This window comes from Oncorhynchus mykiss, chromosome 5, assembly GCF_057628025.1.
Source record: "Oncorhynchus mykiss isolate SJ-2025 chromosome 5, ASM5762802v1, whole genome shotgun sequence".
In the NCBI taxonomy this organism is placed as follows: Eukaryota; Metazoa; Chordata; class Actinopteri; order Salmoniformes; family Salmonidae; genus Oncorhynchus; species Oncorhynchus mykiss.
Window position 1 is genome coordinate 75431223 of NC_143026.1, and position 14863 is coordinate 75446085.

At 44.3% G+C, this 14863-nt stretch overlaps 3 protein-coding genes and 1 long non-coding RNA gene across 41 annotated transcripts in view; 2 read left to right on the forward strand and 2 right to left on the reverse strand.

Moving 5' to 3' along the window:
* Window positions 1-1663: 1663 nt before the first annotated feature.
* slc10a4 (solute carrier family 10 member 4) lies at window positions 1664-5057 on the forward strand. The gene is made up of 3 exons (XM_021604318.3): window positions 1664-2360; window positions 2889-3099; window positions 3863-5057. Exons 1-3 carry the CDS (start codon window positions 1813-1815, stop codon window positions 4388-4390), a joined length of 1287 nt encoding a protein of 428 aa, XP_021459993.3. The 5' UTR covers window positions 1664-1812; the 3' UTR covers window positions 4391-5057.
* LOC118964642 (uncharacterized) lies at window positions 3489-9542 on the reverse strand. The gene is made up of 2 exons (XR_016496316.1): window positions 9329-9542; window positions 3489-4203 (listed from the first exon to the last, which is right to left on the reverse strand). It is a non-coding gene; the product is annotated as an uncharacterized LOC118964642 (long non-coding RNA).
* Window positions 5225-10085, forward strand: LOC110524546 (zygote arrest protein 1). The gene is given in 10 exon segments (XM_090235975.1): window positions 5225-5346; window positions 5348-5662; window positions 5664-5741; window positions 5743-5799; window positions 7104-7133; window positions 8797-8854; window positions 9610-9702; window positions 9783-9857; window positions 9950-10011; window positions 10013-10085. Coding segments are annotated over 10 exon segments (963 nt in total).
* Window positions 10086-10177: 92 nt separating this feature from the next.
* Window positions 10178-14863, reverse strand: part of fryl (FRY like transcription coactivator) — a 114043-nt gene continuing 109357 nt past the window's right edge. For 30 of the 38 annotated variants that reach the window (XR_016496315.1, XR_016496313.1, XR_016496314.1 and 27 more), the window contains 3 exons: window positions 14192-14302; window positions 13174-13367; window positions 11695-13051 (listed from right to left, as the gene is read on the reverse strand). Coding sequence is in view for 33 of the 38 variants with exons in the window: in XM_090235949.1 (XP_090092075.1) it covers window positions 12823-13051; window positions 13174-13367; window positions 14192-14302 (534 nt within the window). In the remaining 5 variants the exon portion in view is untranslated. Of the gene's footprint in view, window positions 13052-13173; window positions 13368-14191; window positions 14303-14863 lie in introns of all 38 variants that reach the window. The other 8 variants (XM_090235953.1, XM_090235933.1, XM_090235931.1 and 5 more) reach the window with 1 other exon arrangement.

The following is a 14863-nucleotide window of genomic DNA, read 5'->3' on the forward strand; positions in this document are numbered from 1 at the left end:
CTCAAGGTGGCTACTTCGGAATGTCGGCTTGCATGGGAAGAACTGTACAGTTCTAACATTTATGGTTGAGATTTAATTTAATTAATATAAACTATGCCCCTTATGACTTTCATTGGCCGTTCTTACAGTGTACCACTTTCAGAAGCTCTGTCAAAGCTGTACAAAAAAAGTATGCAAACAAGCACACACCTGAAAATAGACCAAATTATTAGGGTGAGACACATGGGCTACAAACAGCTTACTACACAACATACACTTAGTATTACTTTCTTAGCTACAGTATACATATCTCTCTGGCATCCTACATCATTTATGAAGCAGCAGAAGACATTTTTGGACTCACATTGTTGTAATGTGCTTGGACAAGAAAGTGACGCGGCCGTCCTTCGTGGGCAAATTTTGTCAAAGAGAAAGGTGGATGCTGGACTTCCAAGGACGAGCTGAATGACAGTTCAAAGCTTATTTTCCCAGTCGTAGCTCGTTTTTCCCAAGTTCCCGGTTGTCTTGATCTCACAGTTAGCCACTGATGAATTCCAAACCACTCATTGTTGAATTTGCGATTTGAACTTGTTGTGTAATGTTTCTGTCCAATGGCTGATAAGCACCAAGACGTTTTATCTCTAATTTCTCTTCATAAGAAAAAGATTGAAAACGATTTGCCAGTAGATTGTCAACTTGATTCATGGTGATTACCGCTAGCTTGCTAGCTAAGATTTTGAAAGGATGATGTTGACATGATCAGTCCAATCAAAGCTACAGTAGATATAACGTGATTTGATGTCATCTGTGGCCAATGACCTTGAGCCTTCTTGGATGGGCACTTCTAATATAACTCTATGGCAGAACCCATTTTCGAGGTCTAACCTTAGACAATGGGGTGACATACTGTCACATGTGTGACAGAAACCTGAGCCAATCATGACAGAAAACTGAGCCAATCAGGTGCAACACTGTGTATTTTCTGCTGGCCAGCCCCACCACCACAGAAAGCACTGAGCTAGGCTGAAACACCTGGCTTTATTAACTCAATTACATGTTGTTGTTTTTTATTTGTATTTTTACATTGTTTGCACATTAATATGTGACACGTATTAATGCCAAAATAACAAGAAAAACAGGCAAAAAAGAATATTATTATTATTTTATTTTTTTCCTACAATTAATGACGGGTCGCCACTGGAAATAGCACACACAGGGAAGAACAGAAACGTGCCCGCGCATTCTTACAGTCAACAAACGAATATGAAGAGCGTCACAGTTTCCCTTTATGTTGTCCTACTCAACCTCAACATTTTAAAAGTTACTCTGCTATGCGCTTGTCACAGCAAACTACAAGTCTCACTTATTCAAATTATGAATTTATTGTTGAAAGTAAAATGATGAGGACTTTCAACAATAAATGTTAATTAAAATATTTTAAAGAAAATATTTAGTAATATGATTAGCATGTGCAGGCTACAGTTGCCTATAATATAAATAGATGTGGTTTCTCCGTTGCACGAGCTCATGATAAAAGCCTGCACGAGTCCATCATCCCTGATATCAATTCCCCACAGACGATGAGCAGACTCCCATCTGTCAGCTGATGGGAGCCAATCCGTGGCCCCTGACCGTCACTAGGTGGGTCTGTGTTTAAAACACAACGCAATGCCCTGATGCCAACACATTCTCTAACCACTTGAGCCTCGAGTTCCATCCTCTGTCATTTGTGACAGCGCGCGATGACAATGCACCGCTAGAGGACCACAGTTTACGCACTGGCACCTTCAGTGGGACACCGACTGTGAAGAGCTTCTGTCCACTGGTAACGCGATGGAGAACTCAAGCGTGGTGGTCACGGCTGTCCCAACTGCTGGCCAAACAGAATTCCTCAACTTCACCATAAATGACACCCTCTCCCGACTCTCAGAAAGCTTCTCGGAGGAACTCGCCATGGCAGGATTACGCGTAACGAACAACCCGGTTTCTCTGAAAGCCAGCACTCTCAGTACTGCCTTTGCTGCTGGGCTTCGGGCTAAGCTGCCGCCGACGGAACCAGCTCACCTGGTGGTTGCCTTTTGGGATTCCCCGCTAAGTCACGGAATCAATGTGTTTGTGGGGATTGTCCTGTGCTTCACCATGCTGGGGCTAGGGTGTACGGTAGACGTTAGCCAGCTTGGGGAGCATATCCGCAGACCCATCGGGGTGCTGCTGGCGCTGGTGTGTCAGTTCGTCATCATGCCCCTGGTCGCCTTCCTGCTAGCTTTGGCATTCTCGCTCGACGACGTGGCGGCTATGGCCGTGCTACTGTGTGGCTGCTGTCCAGGAGGAAACCTATCCAACATCATGTCCTTATTAGTGAACGGGGAGATGAATCTGAGGTTACTCAAGAAATCACAACCTAACAAAACGAATTTATCACACCTTTGACGTGGACTATAAAATGCACTTCAACTAAAACGATCACAATTTATAGCCCACTTTTAGATGGGAAAACTATATCTATAATGATTTATTCAAGATACCTATAACTCGAAGTTTAGGCACAATAAGTACGCTATTACTTGGATCTTCTGCATAGGCCTTTTGGTTGAATTTTACGCAAGAGACCTAGAATGGAATTTTACGCACGGTCATATCTCCAGAATCTCCAGCATACTGTTGGGATTTATGGTCCAAATTGTTTTAGCAGCACATCTTGAATTGATTTAAACACATCGCTATTTATTATACAGAAAATGGTGCCATTGCTTGGGGAAATAAGGATCCACCACTTAGGCCTATACTAGCCTATTCGTTAAACGTCAACCATTCTAAAATACTATTCGTGTATGCTACTGGTTACTCTGCTTTTACGTTTGGGGACTGAAATTAAGTTAATGTGATGTCTTTCACCTTCCTCTCTCCAGCATTATCATGACCATCTCCTCCACGGTCCTTGCACTGGTGCTGATGCCGCTGTGTCTGTGGATATACAGCCGCGCCTGGATCAACACCCCCGTGGTCAACCTGATGCCGTTCGGCGCGATCATCCTCACCCTCTGTAGCACCCTCATACCCATCGGCCTGGGGGTCGTGCTCCGATACCGCTACAACCGGGCGGCCGACATCGTTTTAAAGGTTACTATGGGGCCGTCTCAAATAACGGTGGGGTATAATAGAAGAAGGTTTGGATACAGGGTGACTGGATCAAAGTGGTATTTTTTAAATTATTTTTTTTACATTCCTTTAGTACTTTTTATATAGCAGGGCCTGCCTAATATAAATGATTGATGAACTTAGTGTTACTTCATATTTCAATACTAAACTCTAAAAAGGGAAAGGGCAATTTAGAATTACATAACTCATTCTAATTCTCACCTTAAGAATTTAAGAATAAAATACAAGATAAAAATAGTATATATTTTTTTATTAAAACGGGGTAGTTTGGCTAGTAAAATAAATTACATTTTTTATAATAGTCAGTTGTGTACCTTTTGACTGTGTGTCATCAGAGTGTGACATTGTGCATGTCTAGCTTTCTGTTGAGACAAAGGTAACATCAGAGGCAGAGATGCACTGTAGAGTCAGGGAGAGCCCTTCCACTTCAGATGAACTCATCTAAAGGCAGCTCAACCAGGAGAGGGAGAGGCATGAGATGTGTGACAGAATCATAGAACTGGATGAGAAATCCACAGAGGGGAAGGGATACATGAAATCAGATAGATTTAAGTGGACCATGCTTACTTGTGGCTTTCCCTTGGTCCTTTATAATATTGGTTCTGTTTGAATATCCTGAAAATTAGTCCATTGTTCCTTCCCTTTCCACCTTCCTAAAACAATCTGGATATAGAGAAGGCCTGTCATAAAACTTGTGTTGACCCCATGGGGTATGTTTCCCCAGGTGTCCCTGTGGTCTCTGCTGGTGACCCTGGTGATGCTGTTCATCATGACGGGGGTCATGTTGGGGCCAGAGCTGCTGGCCACCATCCCTCCATCTGTCTATGTGGTAGCTGTCCTGATGCCTGCCTGTGGCTACGCTGCAGGCTACGGCCTGGCCACCCTCTTCGATCTCCCGCCCAACATCCGCAGGACCGTGTCCCTGGAGACCGGGTGCCAGAACGTGCAGCTCTGCACAGCCATCCTGAAGATGACCTTCCCACCACAGCTGATGGGGGGCATGTATATGTTCCCTCTGCTCTACGCCCTCTTCCAGGCAGCCGAGGCTGGCATCTTCATCCTGGCCTACCGGATGTACAGGAAAGAGGTTTTACACAAACCAGACACAAACCCACTGGGGGACAATGGGGATATTGGATATAATAGGTTTGAAGATGAAGATATGGGCTTTGACACTTCTTACGGGGCGGTGACCACAAGTGACCCAAATCTCATCATGTTAGAGCCTTGTCCGGATGCTACTCCTGTTTAGTGTGCATGATACAATGATGGCCCACCGTAGGTGATGTCGTGCATACATAATGACATTCAGGTCTGCTTATGGCATCTCTACAAAAAATCCTTGTCATGTCAGCAATCTTTGACTGCAGGGAAGCTACCCTGTGTGTGTGTAGTCTCAGAAAAGAACACTCAAGATTAGGGGGGAGTGAAAGTTACTAAATATAATTGAAGCAAGCATAAGCCATATGACCATGAAAAAATATGAAAAGGTTAATTGAAGTAAAAAATGCTAGTATATCTGGGCTTACTTCAACATATTGTTTATGAAAGAAAATGGCTGTGAAAATGGAAATCATCAAAAATAATCTCTATATTCATCCCCTCTCACATCACAGATGCAGTACAACATTTCACAAAGGTGTCATCATCTCACTTGCTTGTAAAGTCTAACATGATCATCTGATCTACATGACCAAACATTGTCAATTATTATTTTGCATTCAAAGCAAGTGCTCAAGTCCACTTGTTTTTGGTGCCTATGGTTTCAGTTCAAGAGACAAATCATGCAGTACAATCCTTCAACAGAGCCTAATATAACTACTCCATATCACCATATGTACGATGACAAACTGTCTGTAAAATGTACCACTGTGTATATGTTTATCAATGTATATTAAAAATAAAAAAATCAACTGACACTTCTGCATTCTGTCATCTTGTGAGTTTCATGTTATTTGCGGCTTCAGAGTGATTGGTTTTTGAGGCCAATTAGGAGGACTGCCACACCTGATTACAATTAATGAAATCTTGTGTCGTCAATCTATTTAAATTTGTCAACCAAACAACCCGAGTTGGTTTAGCAAAAATGGCTACATATTTAGATGAGTCAATCGACAACTATTTATATTCATTTTACAACCCGTACTCTGGCAGGTATCAAAAACCAAAATGTGCGGGCTGGAGAAACAAAAATTATTTGGCCAACTATGCAGACGTACATTGATAACCACCATCGCGCGCAATTTAAATTCCTCTTATCCCAAATAAACCCCAATCTTAATCCGAGGCTACGGAAAGCAAACACCAAAAACGTCGCGGTGCAGGTCAATCCGAAGGATGTTTCTGTGCAGTGTTCCCTCGGCCCACGGACCCTCATAGCCAGAAAGCGAGACACTTTGCGCAAGAGAAGACAAGAGTCCCAGACACCCGGTAGTCCAGGGAGTTCTGTTGGAGGGGTGCGTTACCCTCGCACTCTGGCAGTCTACTCCCCTATCGCGTCTAGGAGACTTGCATCCTTTCTAGAATGACAAAATTGAGTCGAGACAAGCACAGACCGGTGACCCACCTGAAACCGTTAAGATTAGGAAAAGGGATGAAGGTGAAGTCTGAGGACAAAACAGAAAAGGCAAAAGACAAATACTTGGCCACATACAAAAGCTAGTAATACTGACCAATCAGTTATGACTGCTCTGAAGCTCTGAAGCAAGCTTCCAGAAAATTGGAACGGAAATGGCGCCACACCAAACTGGAAGTCTTCCGACTAGCTTGGAAAGACAGTACTGTGCAGTACCGAAGAGCCCTTACTGCTGCTCGATCATCCTATTTTTCTAACTTAATTGAGGAAAATAAGAACAATCCAAAATTCCTTTTTGATACTGTCGCAAAGCTAACTAAAAAGCAGCATTCCCCAAGAGAGGATGACTTTCACTTTAGCAGTGATAAATTCATGAACTTCTTTGAGGAAAAGATTATGATTATTAGAAAGCAAATTACGGACTCTTCCTTAAATCTGCGTATTCCTTCAAAGCTCAGTTGTCCTGAGTCTGCACAACTCTGCCAGGACCTAGGATCAAGAGAGACACTCAAGTGTTTTAGTACTATATCTCTTGACACAATGATGAAAATAATCATGGCCTCTAAACCTTCAAGCTGCATACTGGACCCTATTCCAACTAAACTACTGAAAGAGCTGCTTCCTGTGCTTGGCCCTCCTATGTTGAACATAATAAACGGCTCTCTATCCACCGGATGTGTGCCAAACTCACTAAAAGTGGCAGTAATAAAGCCTCTCTTGAAAAAGCCAAACCTTGACCCAGAAAATATAAAAAACTATCGGCCTATATCGAATCTTCCATTCCTCTCAAAATTTTTAGAAAAGGCTGTTGCGCAACAACTCACTGCCTTCCTGAAGACAAACAATGTATACGAAATGCTTCAGTCTGGTTTTAGACCCCATCATAGCACTGAGACGGCACTTGTGAAGGTGGTAAATGACATTTTAATGGCATCGGACCGAGGCTCTGCATCTGTCCTCGTGCTCCTAGACCTTAGTGCTGCTTTTGATACCATCGATCACCACATTCTTTTGGAGAGATTGGAAACCCAAATTGGTCTACACGGACAAGTTCTGGCCTGGTTTAGATCTTATCTGTCGGAAAGATATCAGTTTGTCTCTGTGAATGGTCTGTCCTCTGACAAATCAACTGTAAATTTCGGTGTTCCTCAAGGTTCCGTTTTAGGACCACTATTGTTTTCACTATATATTTTACCTCTTGGGGATGTTATTCGAAAACATAATGTTAACTTTCACTGCTATGCGGATGACACACAGCTGTACATTTCAATTAAACATGGTGAAGCCCCAAAATTGCCCTTGCTAGAAGAATGTGTTTCAGACATAAGGAAGTGGATGGCTGCAAACTTTCTACTTTTAAACTCGGACAAAACAGAGATGCTTGTTCTAGGTCCCAAGAAACAAAGAGATCTTCTGTTGAATCTGACAATTAATCTTAATGGTTGTACAGTCGTCTCAAATAAAACTGTGAAGGACCTCGGCGTTACTCTGGACCCTGATCTCTCTTTTGAAGAACATATCAAGACCATTTCAAGGACAGCTTTTTTCCATCTACGTAACATTGCAAAAATCAGGAACTTTCTGTCCAAAAATGATGCAGAAAAATTAATCCATGCTTTTGTCACTTCCAGGTTAGACTACTGCAATGCTCTACTTTCCGGCTACCCGGATAAAGCACTAAATAAACTTCAGTTAGTGCTAAATACGGCTGCTAGAATCCTGACTAGAACCAAAAAATTTGATCATATTACTCCAGTGCTAGCCTCTCTACACTGGCTTCCTGTCAAAGCAAGGGCTGATTTCAAGGTTTTACTGCTAACCTACAAAGCATTACATGGGCTTGCTCCTATCTATCTCTCTGATTTGGTCCTGCCGTACATACCTACACGTACGCTACGGTCACAAGACGCAGGCCTTCTAATTGTCCCTAGAATTTTTAAGCAAACAGCTGGAGGCAGGGCTTTCTCCTATAGAGCTCCATTTTTATGGAACGGTCTGCCTACCCATGTCAGAGACGCAAACTCGGTCTCAACCTTTAAGTCTCTACTGAAGACTCATCTCTTCAGTGGGTCATATGATTGAGTGTAGTCTGGCCCAGGAGTGGGAGGGTGAACGGAAAGGCTCTGGAGCAACGAACCACCCTTGCTGTCTCTGCCTGGCCGGTTCCCCTCTTTCCACTGGGATTCTCTGCCTCTAACCCTATTACAGGGGCTGAGTCACTGGCTTTACTAGGGCTCTCTCATGCCGTCCCTGGAGGGGGTGCGTCACCTGAGTGGGTTGAGTCACTGATGTGGTCATCCTGTCTGGGTTGGCGCCCCCCCCCCCCCCCCTTTAAGTTGTGCCGTGGCGGAGGTCTTTGTGGGCTATACTCAGCCTTGTCTCAGGATGGTATGTTGGTGGTTGAAGATATCCCTCTAGTGGTGTGGGGGCTGTGCTTTGGCAAAGTGGGTGGGGTTATATCCTTCCTGTTTGGCCCTGTCCGGGGGTGTCCTCGGAGTGGGCCACAGTGTCTCCTGACCCCTCCTGTCTCAGCCTCCAGTATTTATGCTGCAGTAGTTTATGTGTCGGGGGGCTAGGGTCAGTTTGTTATATCTGGAGTACTTCTCCTGTCCTATTCGGTGTCCTGTGTGAATCTAAGTGTGCGTTCTCTAATTCTCTCCTTCTCTCTTTCTCTCTCTCGGAGGACCTGAGCCCTAGGACCATGCCCCAGGACTACCTGACATGATGACTCCTTGCTGTCCCCAGTCCACCTGGCTGTGCTGCTGCTCCAGTTTCAACTGTTCTGCCTTATTATTATTCGACCATGCTGATCATTTATGAACATTTGAACATCTTGGCCATGTTCTGTTATAATCTCCACCCGGCACAGCCAGAAGAGGACTGGCCATCCCACATAGCCTGGTTCCTCTCTAGGTTTCTTCCTAGGTTTTGGCCTTTCTAGGGAGTTTTTCCTAGCCACCGTGCTTCTTCACCTGCATTGCTTGCTGTTTGGGGTTTTAGGCTGGGTTTCTGTACAGCACTTTGAGATATCAGCTGATGTACGAAGGGCTATATAAAATAAATTTGATTGATTGATTGATGACCGAGGGCGTCAAAGCCTGCCAGGATGGCTCGAAAATCAAGGCCCGCGTGAGGTTTCAGGTTAGCTCCATACTCACTCATTTAGAATAGTCAACTTGGCTGTAACAGACCTACCCACTTTTTAGATTGACATGACTCATTTTAAAGGTGGAAGCTGTGTAGAACGTTGTCAACGTTTAGATGGACAATATAACAATATGGAAACTGGACTTTTTCCCATAGGGGATTTTAGATATGCTGTGGCGTGACGTTTAGATAACCATGTAAATCTCTATTGGCAAGATTTATCAATAGTCGCTCTTTTCTAATTCGAAAATGCTAATTACGTAAAAGTTGGCGTCATGCAAAACTAAAAACTAAAAATCTCTGCAAGCTCCTGCATGTCATTTATAGTTGACACCTTTGCTAACAAGTATGGTCTCAATTTAAAACTTGCACAAGAAAGTTCAGAATTGTACATTTCTAAAGCAGTTTAGCCAATTTATTAATTACTACATTTAGCAACCATTAGATAGTTAAGCCAGAGATTCTTACCTTTCCCTCAATTCAGCGGTTTTGTCCAGATCATGGCATTTGTAATTCTTTGCTAGCCACATTAGCAGCTAATTAGCGTTTCATTTTGAGGGTGAATATATTATGTCACATTGTCCTAGAGAGATTTACACCTATCAAAACGTCATGCCAGGATAAGTCTACACGGCCCTTTAAGTGTTTCTAAAATCCCCTATGGGAAAAACGATTGGAACCATTTCCGTTTGACCGCTAGGTTCTATGGGTATTATGACACCTACTGTGGTACTCTATGCCATTCCCAGTTTTTGGAGCAGAAGTATGGGTACTATCACTGCAGAGACTGTAACCTGCGTTGGGAGAGTGCATATGTTTGGTGCGTCCATGGAACGAGCAAGGTATACTACGCTGGTCTATTCACTCCCTGTACTATGTTATTAATCTGGTAGTGCCTCTAATCAAGTCTTGTCTTTTTCAGGTCTACTTCAAGCAGTTCTGTAGAACATGCCAGAAGTCCTTCAACCCGTACCGTGTTGAGGACATAACCTGTCAGGTAAGAATCTAGGCTTCTGTACATACATTGTTAACCTGACATACAAACCATGACACTAAAGACTTGGGTCCTCCACTTATCTATGTCCACAGACTTGCAACAAGGCACGCTGCATGTGCCATGTGACCCCGCGCCACGTTGACCCCAAACGCCCTCAGACAGGATCTGTGTGGCAGGTGCAAGGGCCTCTCCTGTGACCTCACCTTCAGTTTCAAATACATCATCTAGCAGGAACCTGCACCCTCCCCCACCCATGTTAAGTCCTGCGGTGCAGAGAAGCTCTCATGCACATGTAATGAGGCTCTGGGATGTGGACTAATACTTTTGAGATTTTTATTTTCTGGTGCCTTTATTTGCGTTATGAATGAGATTGCAGGAAAACACTACTTGATGTTAAATAAAATGGCAATACCCAGCAGTCTACTTTCTCTGGCCTTCTTCCTCAACCAGTGTCTAGGATAACTGATTTGAAATATTGACTACATACTCAGTGAAAGGCTTACAGGCCCTTCCCATCGATGTCCAAGGTAATTGAGTAAGAAGCACTACATGAATGTGGACACCTGCTAGTTTTAAAATCATGGGTGGCCATACCAAGCATCTTGACTGGCTGCACTAAGGTAAAGCTAGACTTGAGGGCCCATGCCCAAACTTTTCGGACCGTGAACTTGACACTGTCCACAATCAGCTCCTTTGTGATGAGGGAGTTTGTCCTGGCACCTACCACCATGAGGGTCAGCATGGTGGATGTATTTCCTAACCTCACCACCTGGGAGGGCATGTCAACAGCATAGGTGTTCCTCTGGTCCAGGGTGTCTGTGTTGAGCCATGATCAGCCTTTTAAAACATTTCATGGCTACAGCTGTGCACACAAGTACAGTGTTTAGATGCTAATCACTATGTATGTGACTGTCAGTGGTGCACACTTGTAGAACATCTGCCATTAACTGAGATTGTAAATTCAAGCAATGGTCTCTTGTAGAGAACTGACAAGCTGTGCCTCCAGGGTAGCTAACTAGACGTGACTAGTGACGTCAGAGGAGTATAGGATTTTTTTGCCTGACTTACCAGCCATTATAAACCCATTGCTGAGGAGTGGGAGGTTACTGGAGCTCAGAAGCATGGTTCAATCTTAACTCTGCTGCCAACGTACTGAATGTAGCCTTTTACGGTACAACTTACTACTCAGTGTAGCCCTCTATTGTTAACCTTAACAAGTCTGAAAACAACATTCATATGATCAGGTTTTTATTTATCCAGAGAGAAGGCAAAAAAAAGGAAATATATCACAATATGGATTTGTTTTGTCTCCATATCGTCCAGCTCTAGTGTGTGCGAGATGAAAGGAAAAACGTATCCAGTAATGCACCTCCACGACTATTTTCCAGGTAAATAATATCCATTCAAATGCAATAGACAAGTTCTCCGTGAGGAATGAGTACAGTGATCGTTTACAATGTGCCATGACAAGTTTCCTGCAACGCTTTCAGACATCTAGTTCATGTCCTGCAATTCGGCAGGCAGCAAGCAGTGCCTTTTCAGAAGCAAAAGCACGGCTTTAATGGCAGCAGTTTCCCCTCAGAGCACAGGGCCATGGCACATCACCAGTGCACCGCTGGGATCCGCTAATATGGACGAACACGGGCCTCAATTTCCCCTCATAAGGCTTTTTAGCGTGACCTGTGCTGGTGTACAGGGCCAACATGGAGATCACAGTGGAGAGAAGGAATGCATACGGCCGGGCTGGTCCAACAGGAAGCATAATCTACACCAGCTCGCGCCTTCAACCAGTTCCTCTGACCCCTAAGCACATGAACCGTGACTCCCACCAGGCAGGCCAGTCTGGGAAATGTTTAAAGTTTGTGTGACAGGATTATAATAGCGGCACAGATCATTCGTTACTCAATATCTGCTCTGGGTTTTCTCTTCTCGCATTAGCTTCATACATCTAATTCAGATTAACAGTGCATTTCACAAAAGTACAAGAAAAAAATAATACTGGTTTTACACTATACATTTTCTAAAATATATACAGAGTAAAATAAGTTAATGTTTTCATAATGAGTTGTAGCCAGTCTCCACTTCTGTGCAATTATATGCATGTGTGTGCGCGCGAGTGTATACAAGAATATCCAATATATACACCACACAGCCTAAAGTCTCTACAGGCAGCTACTTATTTGGTTACAGAGTGAGTTTCATTAGAAGACCTGTTGAAGCTGATGCTCGTCTCCAATGCAAGTCAATTAACAGATACATGTATCTCTTTACAGTCCCTGTGGGGAACAGCTCCCCTAGGGTTACAATTACATGTTAAATATCCTTACATTTACAACCTAGGATGTTAGCTCTAATAAAAAATAGTACATTTGTCAAAAAAATATTCTTGCAGTGCTTCTCTCTTTCAAGCATGCTTTTGAACACTTTTTGTGTGTTTGTTTCTGAATCCTGACAGGAACAGCCTGTCCACACACACATCCTTCCGGGCTGACGTAGTCTCTCATGCTCCAACTCTACTGCTATGAGAACACAACACCAGTCTCCCTGACCGAACCCCAGGCCCCATCCAGTCTCCTGAAAGGGCCTGAGGCGGCCACTGGCCAATATGGGAGGCCCATCAGGTAATTTCCGCCAAAACGCTTCCAGTTTAGCATCATCATGCCCCTTACCACCCCTCCTTCTCACTCCCGGGCCAGTCGTCACCAGTCACATCATACCACGACTTATTGCAGCTGAATTTTGCAAATTGGCTTATTCTGGGAAAACAGATATTAGCGTTAAGTATTTGATATATGTAATATATATTAATATGAGTCAGTTATTCCCACACATCCTTTAGCCCTTATAGGTGGAGTCTGTTCTGTCCTCCCGACACACCTTCCCAGCCTCCAGAGCAGATGGGAACTGTGAGTGGTACAGGGGGGTTGCTCTAGTCCAGTCAAGTCCAGGCTTTGTGCCTGAAGCCTTACAGTCCAGTGCTGACCACAGTGGTCTGGGGGGCCTGGCTCAGAGCCTCTCTGATCTGCAGGTTGAGCTCCATGAGGCGCCCGTTGGCCTGGGACAGGTCCCTGCTGGGTCCCACCACCGCCAGGCAGCCCGTCTGGCCCAGCGTCTGCTGACGGAAGTAGATGTGCAGTAGAGTCTGGACTGCGTCGTCTGACTCGTTCCCAAAGATGTCGTTAGGCCACAGAGACCTAGTGGAGAGGGGCATCAGCACTGACGTTTAAGAGTAGATGCAGGACTGTGGACTAGACACATGACAAGCCTGTGTAGTCTATACATTGAGGAATAGCTGTGGGGTACGTGGTTTCTTTACCTGAAGGTTTTGACCTGTGTGAGGGCGGAGCCGAAGTCTCTGGCCCTCAGGGTCTCGATCAGTGATTGGATGGCTGTCTCAGTGCTGGTCTGGGAGGCATCAGACACACCCACATCCTCCTGTCCATCAACCCCAGACTCCGCCTGCTTCAAACAGCTCTCCAGGATGGCCAGCTCCTCTGACATGTTGGTCACCTTGGAGACACACACACACACCCAAAGTTCAGATAACCGCAGAGATAATCTCACGTGTGTTTGTGTACGTCAAAGTCTATGCAGCAATGCAGTTAGTATTGACGTGGAACTGGAATAGCTGACCCTCTCTCTGCATGTGAGAAAAGAGTCAAATCTCATTCAGGGATTTAATTAGATTAAAGCCATAAAACAGCAGGGCTAGCCCTCAGCAGAACATCCAGGCACTGTGTCAGTGCTTGTCTGTCTGGTCTGCAAAATTGTGTGTGAGAGAGATAGAAAAAGAGCATATACAGAGGCATCTTTAAGAATGTTAACATTCAATCTTAAGGGCACATTTGTAAGTAATCATTTACAATAACAGCTCACGACTTTACAGAACTATTGCTGTTACAGTATCTTAAATTCCTAAACGCATGTGTGTGATATGTACAATAAATTTGTTTAATTTAGCGTGTGCATTGTCACTGCTGGTTTCCCTGTCAAGGAAGATGGGAGAAATGCAGGCGGCCTCCGTGTCTCTCATGCTTTCCTGAACCAACCTGAAGCCCAATTAAAGAGCTCTTTGGGGAAGGGAAAGTAAAATAACAACCCACCATCTCCATCCCTGTGTTGACCTCACACACAGGGTATGACCTGAAAGGCTACAAGCATGCTTGAGTGGCTGACTTAACAATGTTTCTTTTAGGCTTGTCATCTAAATAAATGACCTAAACTGATTCCTATTACCAGAGCTTCTTCTAAAACCAACCACCTTTAATGTTCCACTACCCATACCCTGTCGAGTAAAGTGTTTGGGTGTAAACCCCCCCCCCAGCCAGCCTCACCTCTGCTTCTCTCTTAATGGTGTCCACACGACTGATGAGCTTACAGTAAGCCTGGAAGAGCAGCAGCAGCTGGAAGTGCAGCTTATAGAGCCTGCGACACAGCTCCAGCTCCTACAGAAAGACCAGAGACGGTCAACACACCACCCACACAGGCATAATGATCACATGATCAGACGGATGGATATCCTGGGTTATCAAGAGTGGGAGGAGATGAAAGGGTTAAAGAGGCCCAGTGTGGAGTGGAGCGATGGTCCCTACAGAGACCGGACGACCTAACGAGGCCCGGAGCCATAGGTGAGGGTCTAGCTAGCACTATTAACCAGCTATTAACCAACCACAGGCTGTCATCATTAGCCATGGAGGACTGGGTTATATACCGACCATCACCACTTGTCTGTCTGGCCCCCTATGGTTAAGGTACAGTATGTCCAAGCACAGAGATATACTGACCAAATATGTGGAATTATCAAACATTGTTCCTAATCCAGGAAAATGGGAATTTGAACAGATATGGGGATGGAGCAATAAGCACGCAAAATGAAGGTAGACTAAACATCTCTCTCTCTCAATCCAGGGCAACATCCCCCTCTCAAATCAGGTACACAACTACAATGATTTTGAGAGATTTTACATCTGCTGTCAAATCAGAAGTGAAGAGGGAGTGGTTAAGAA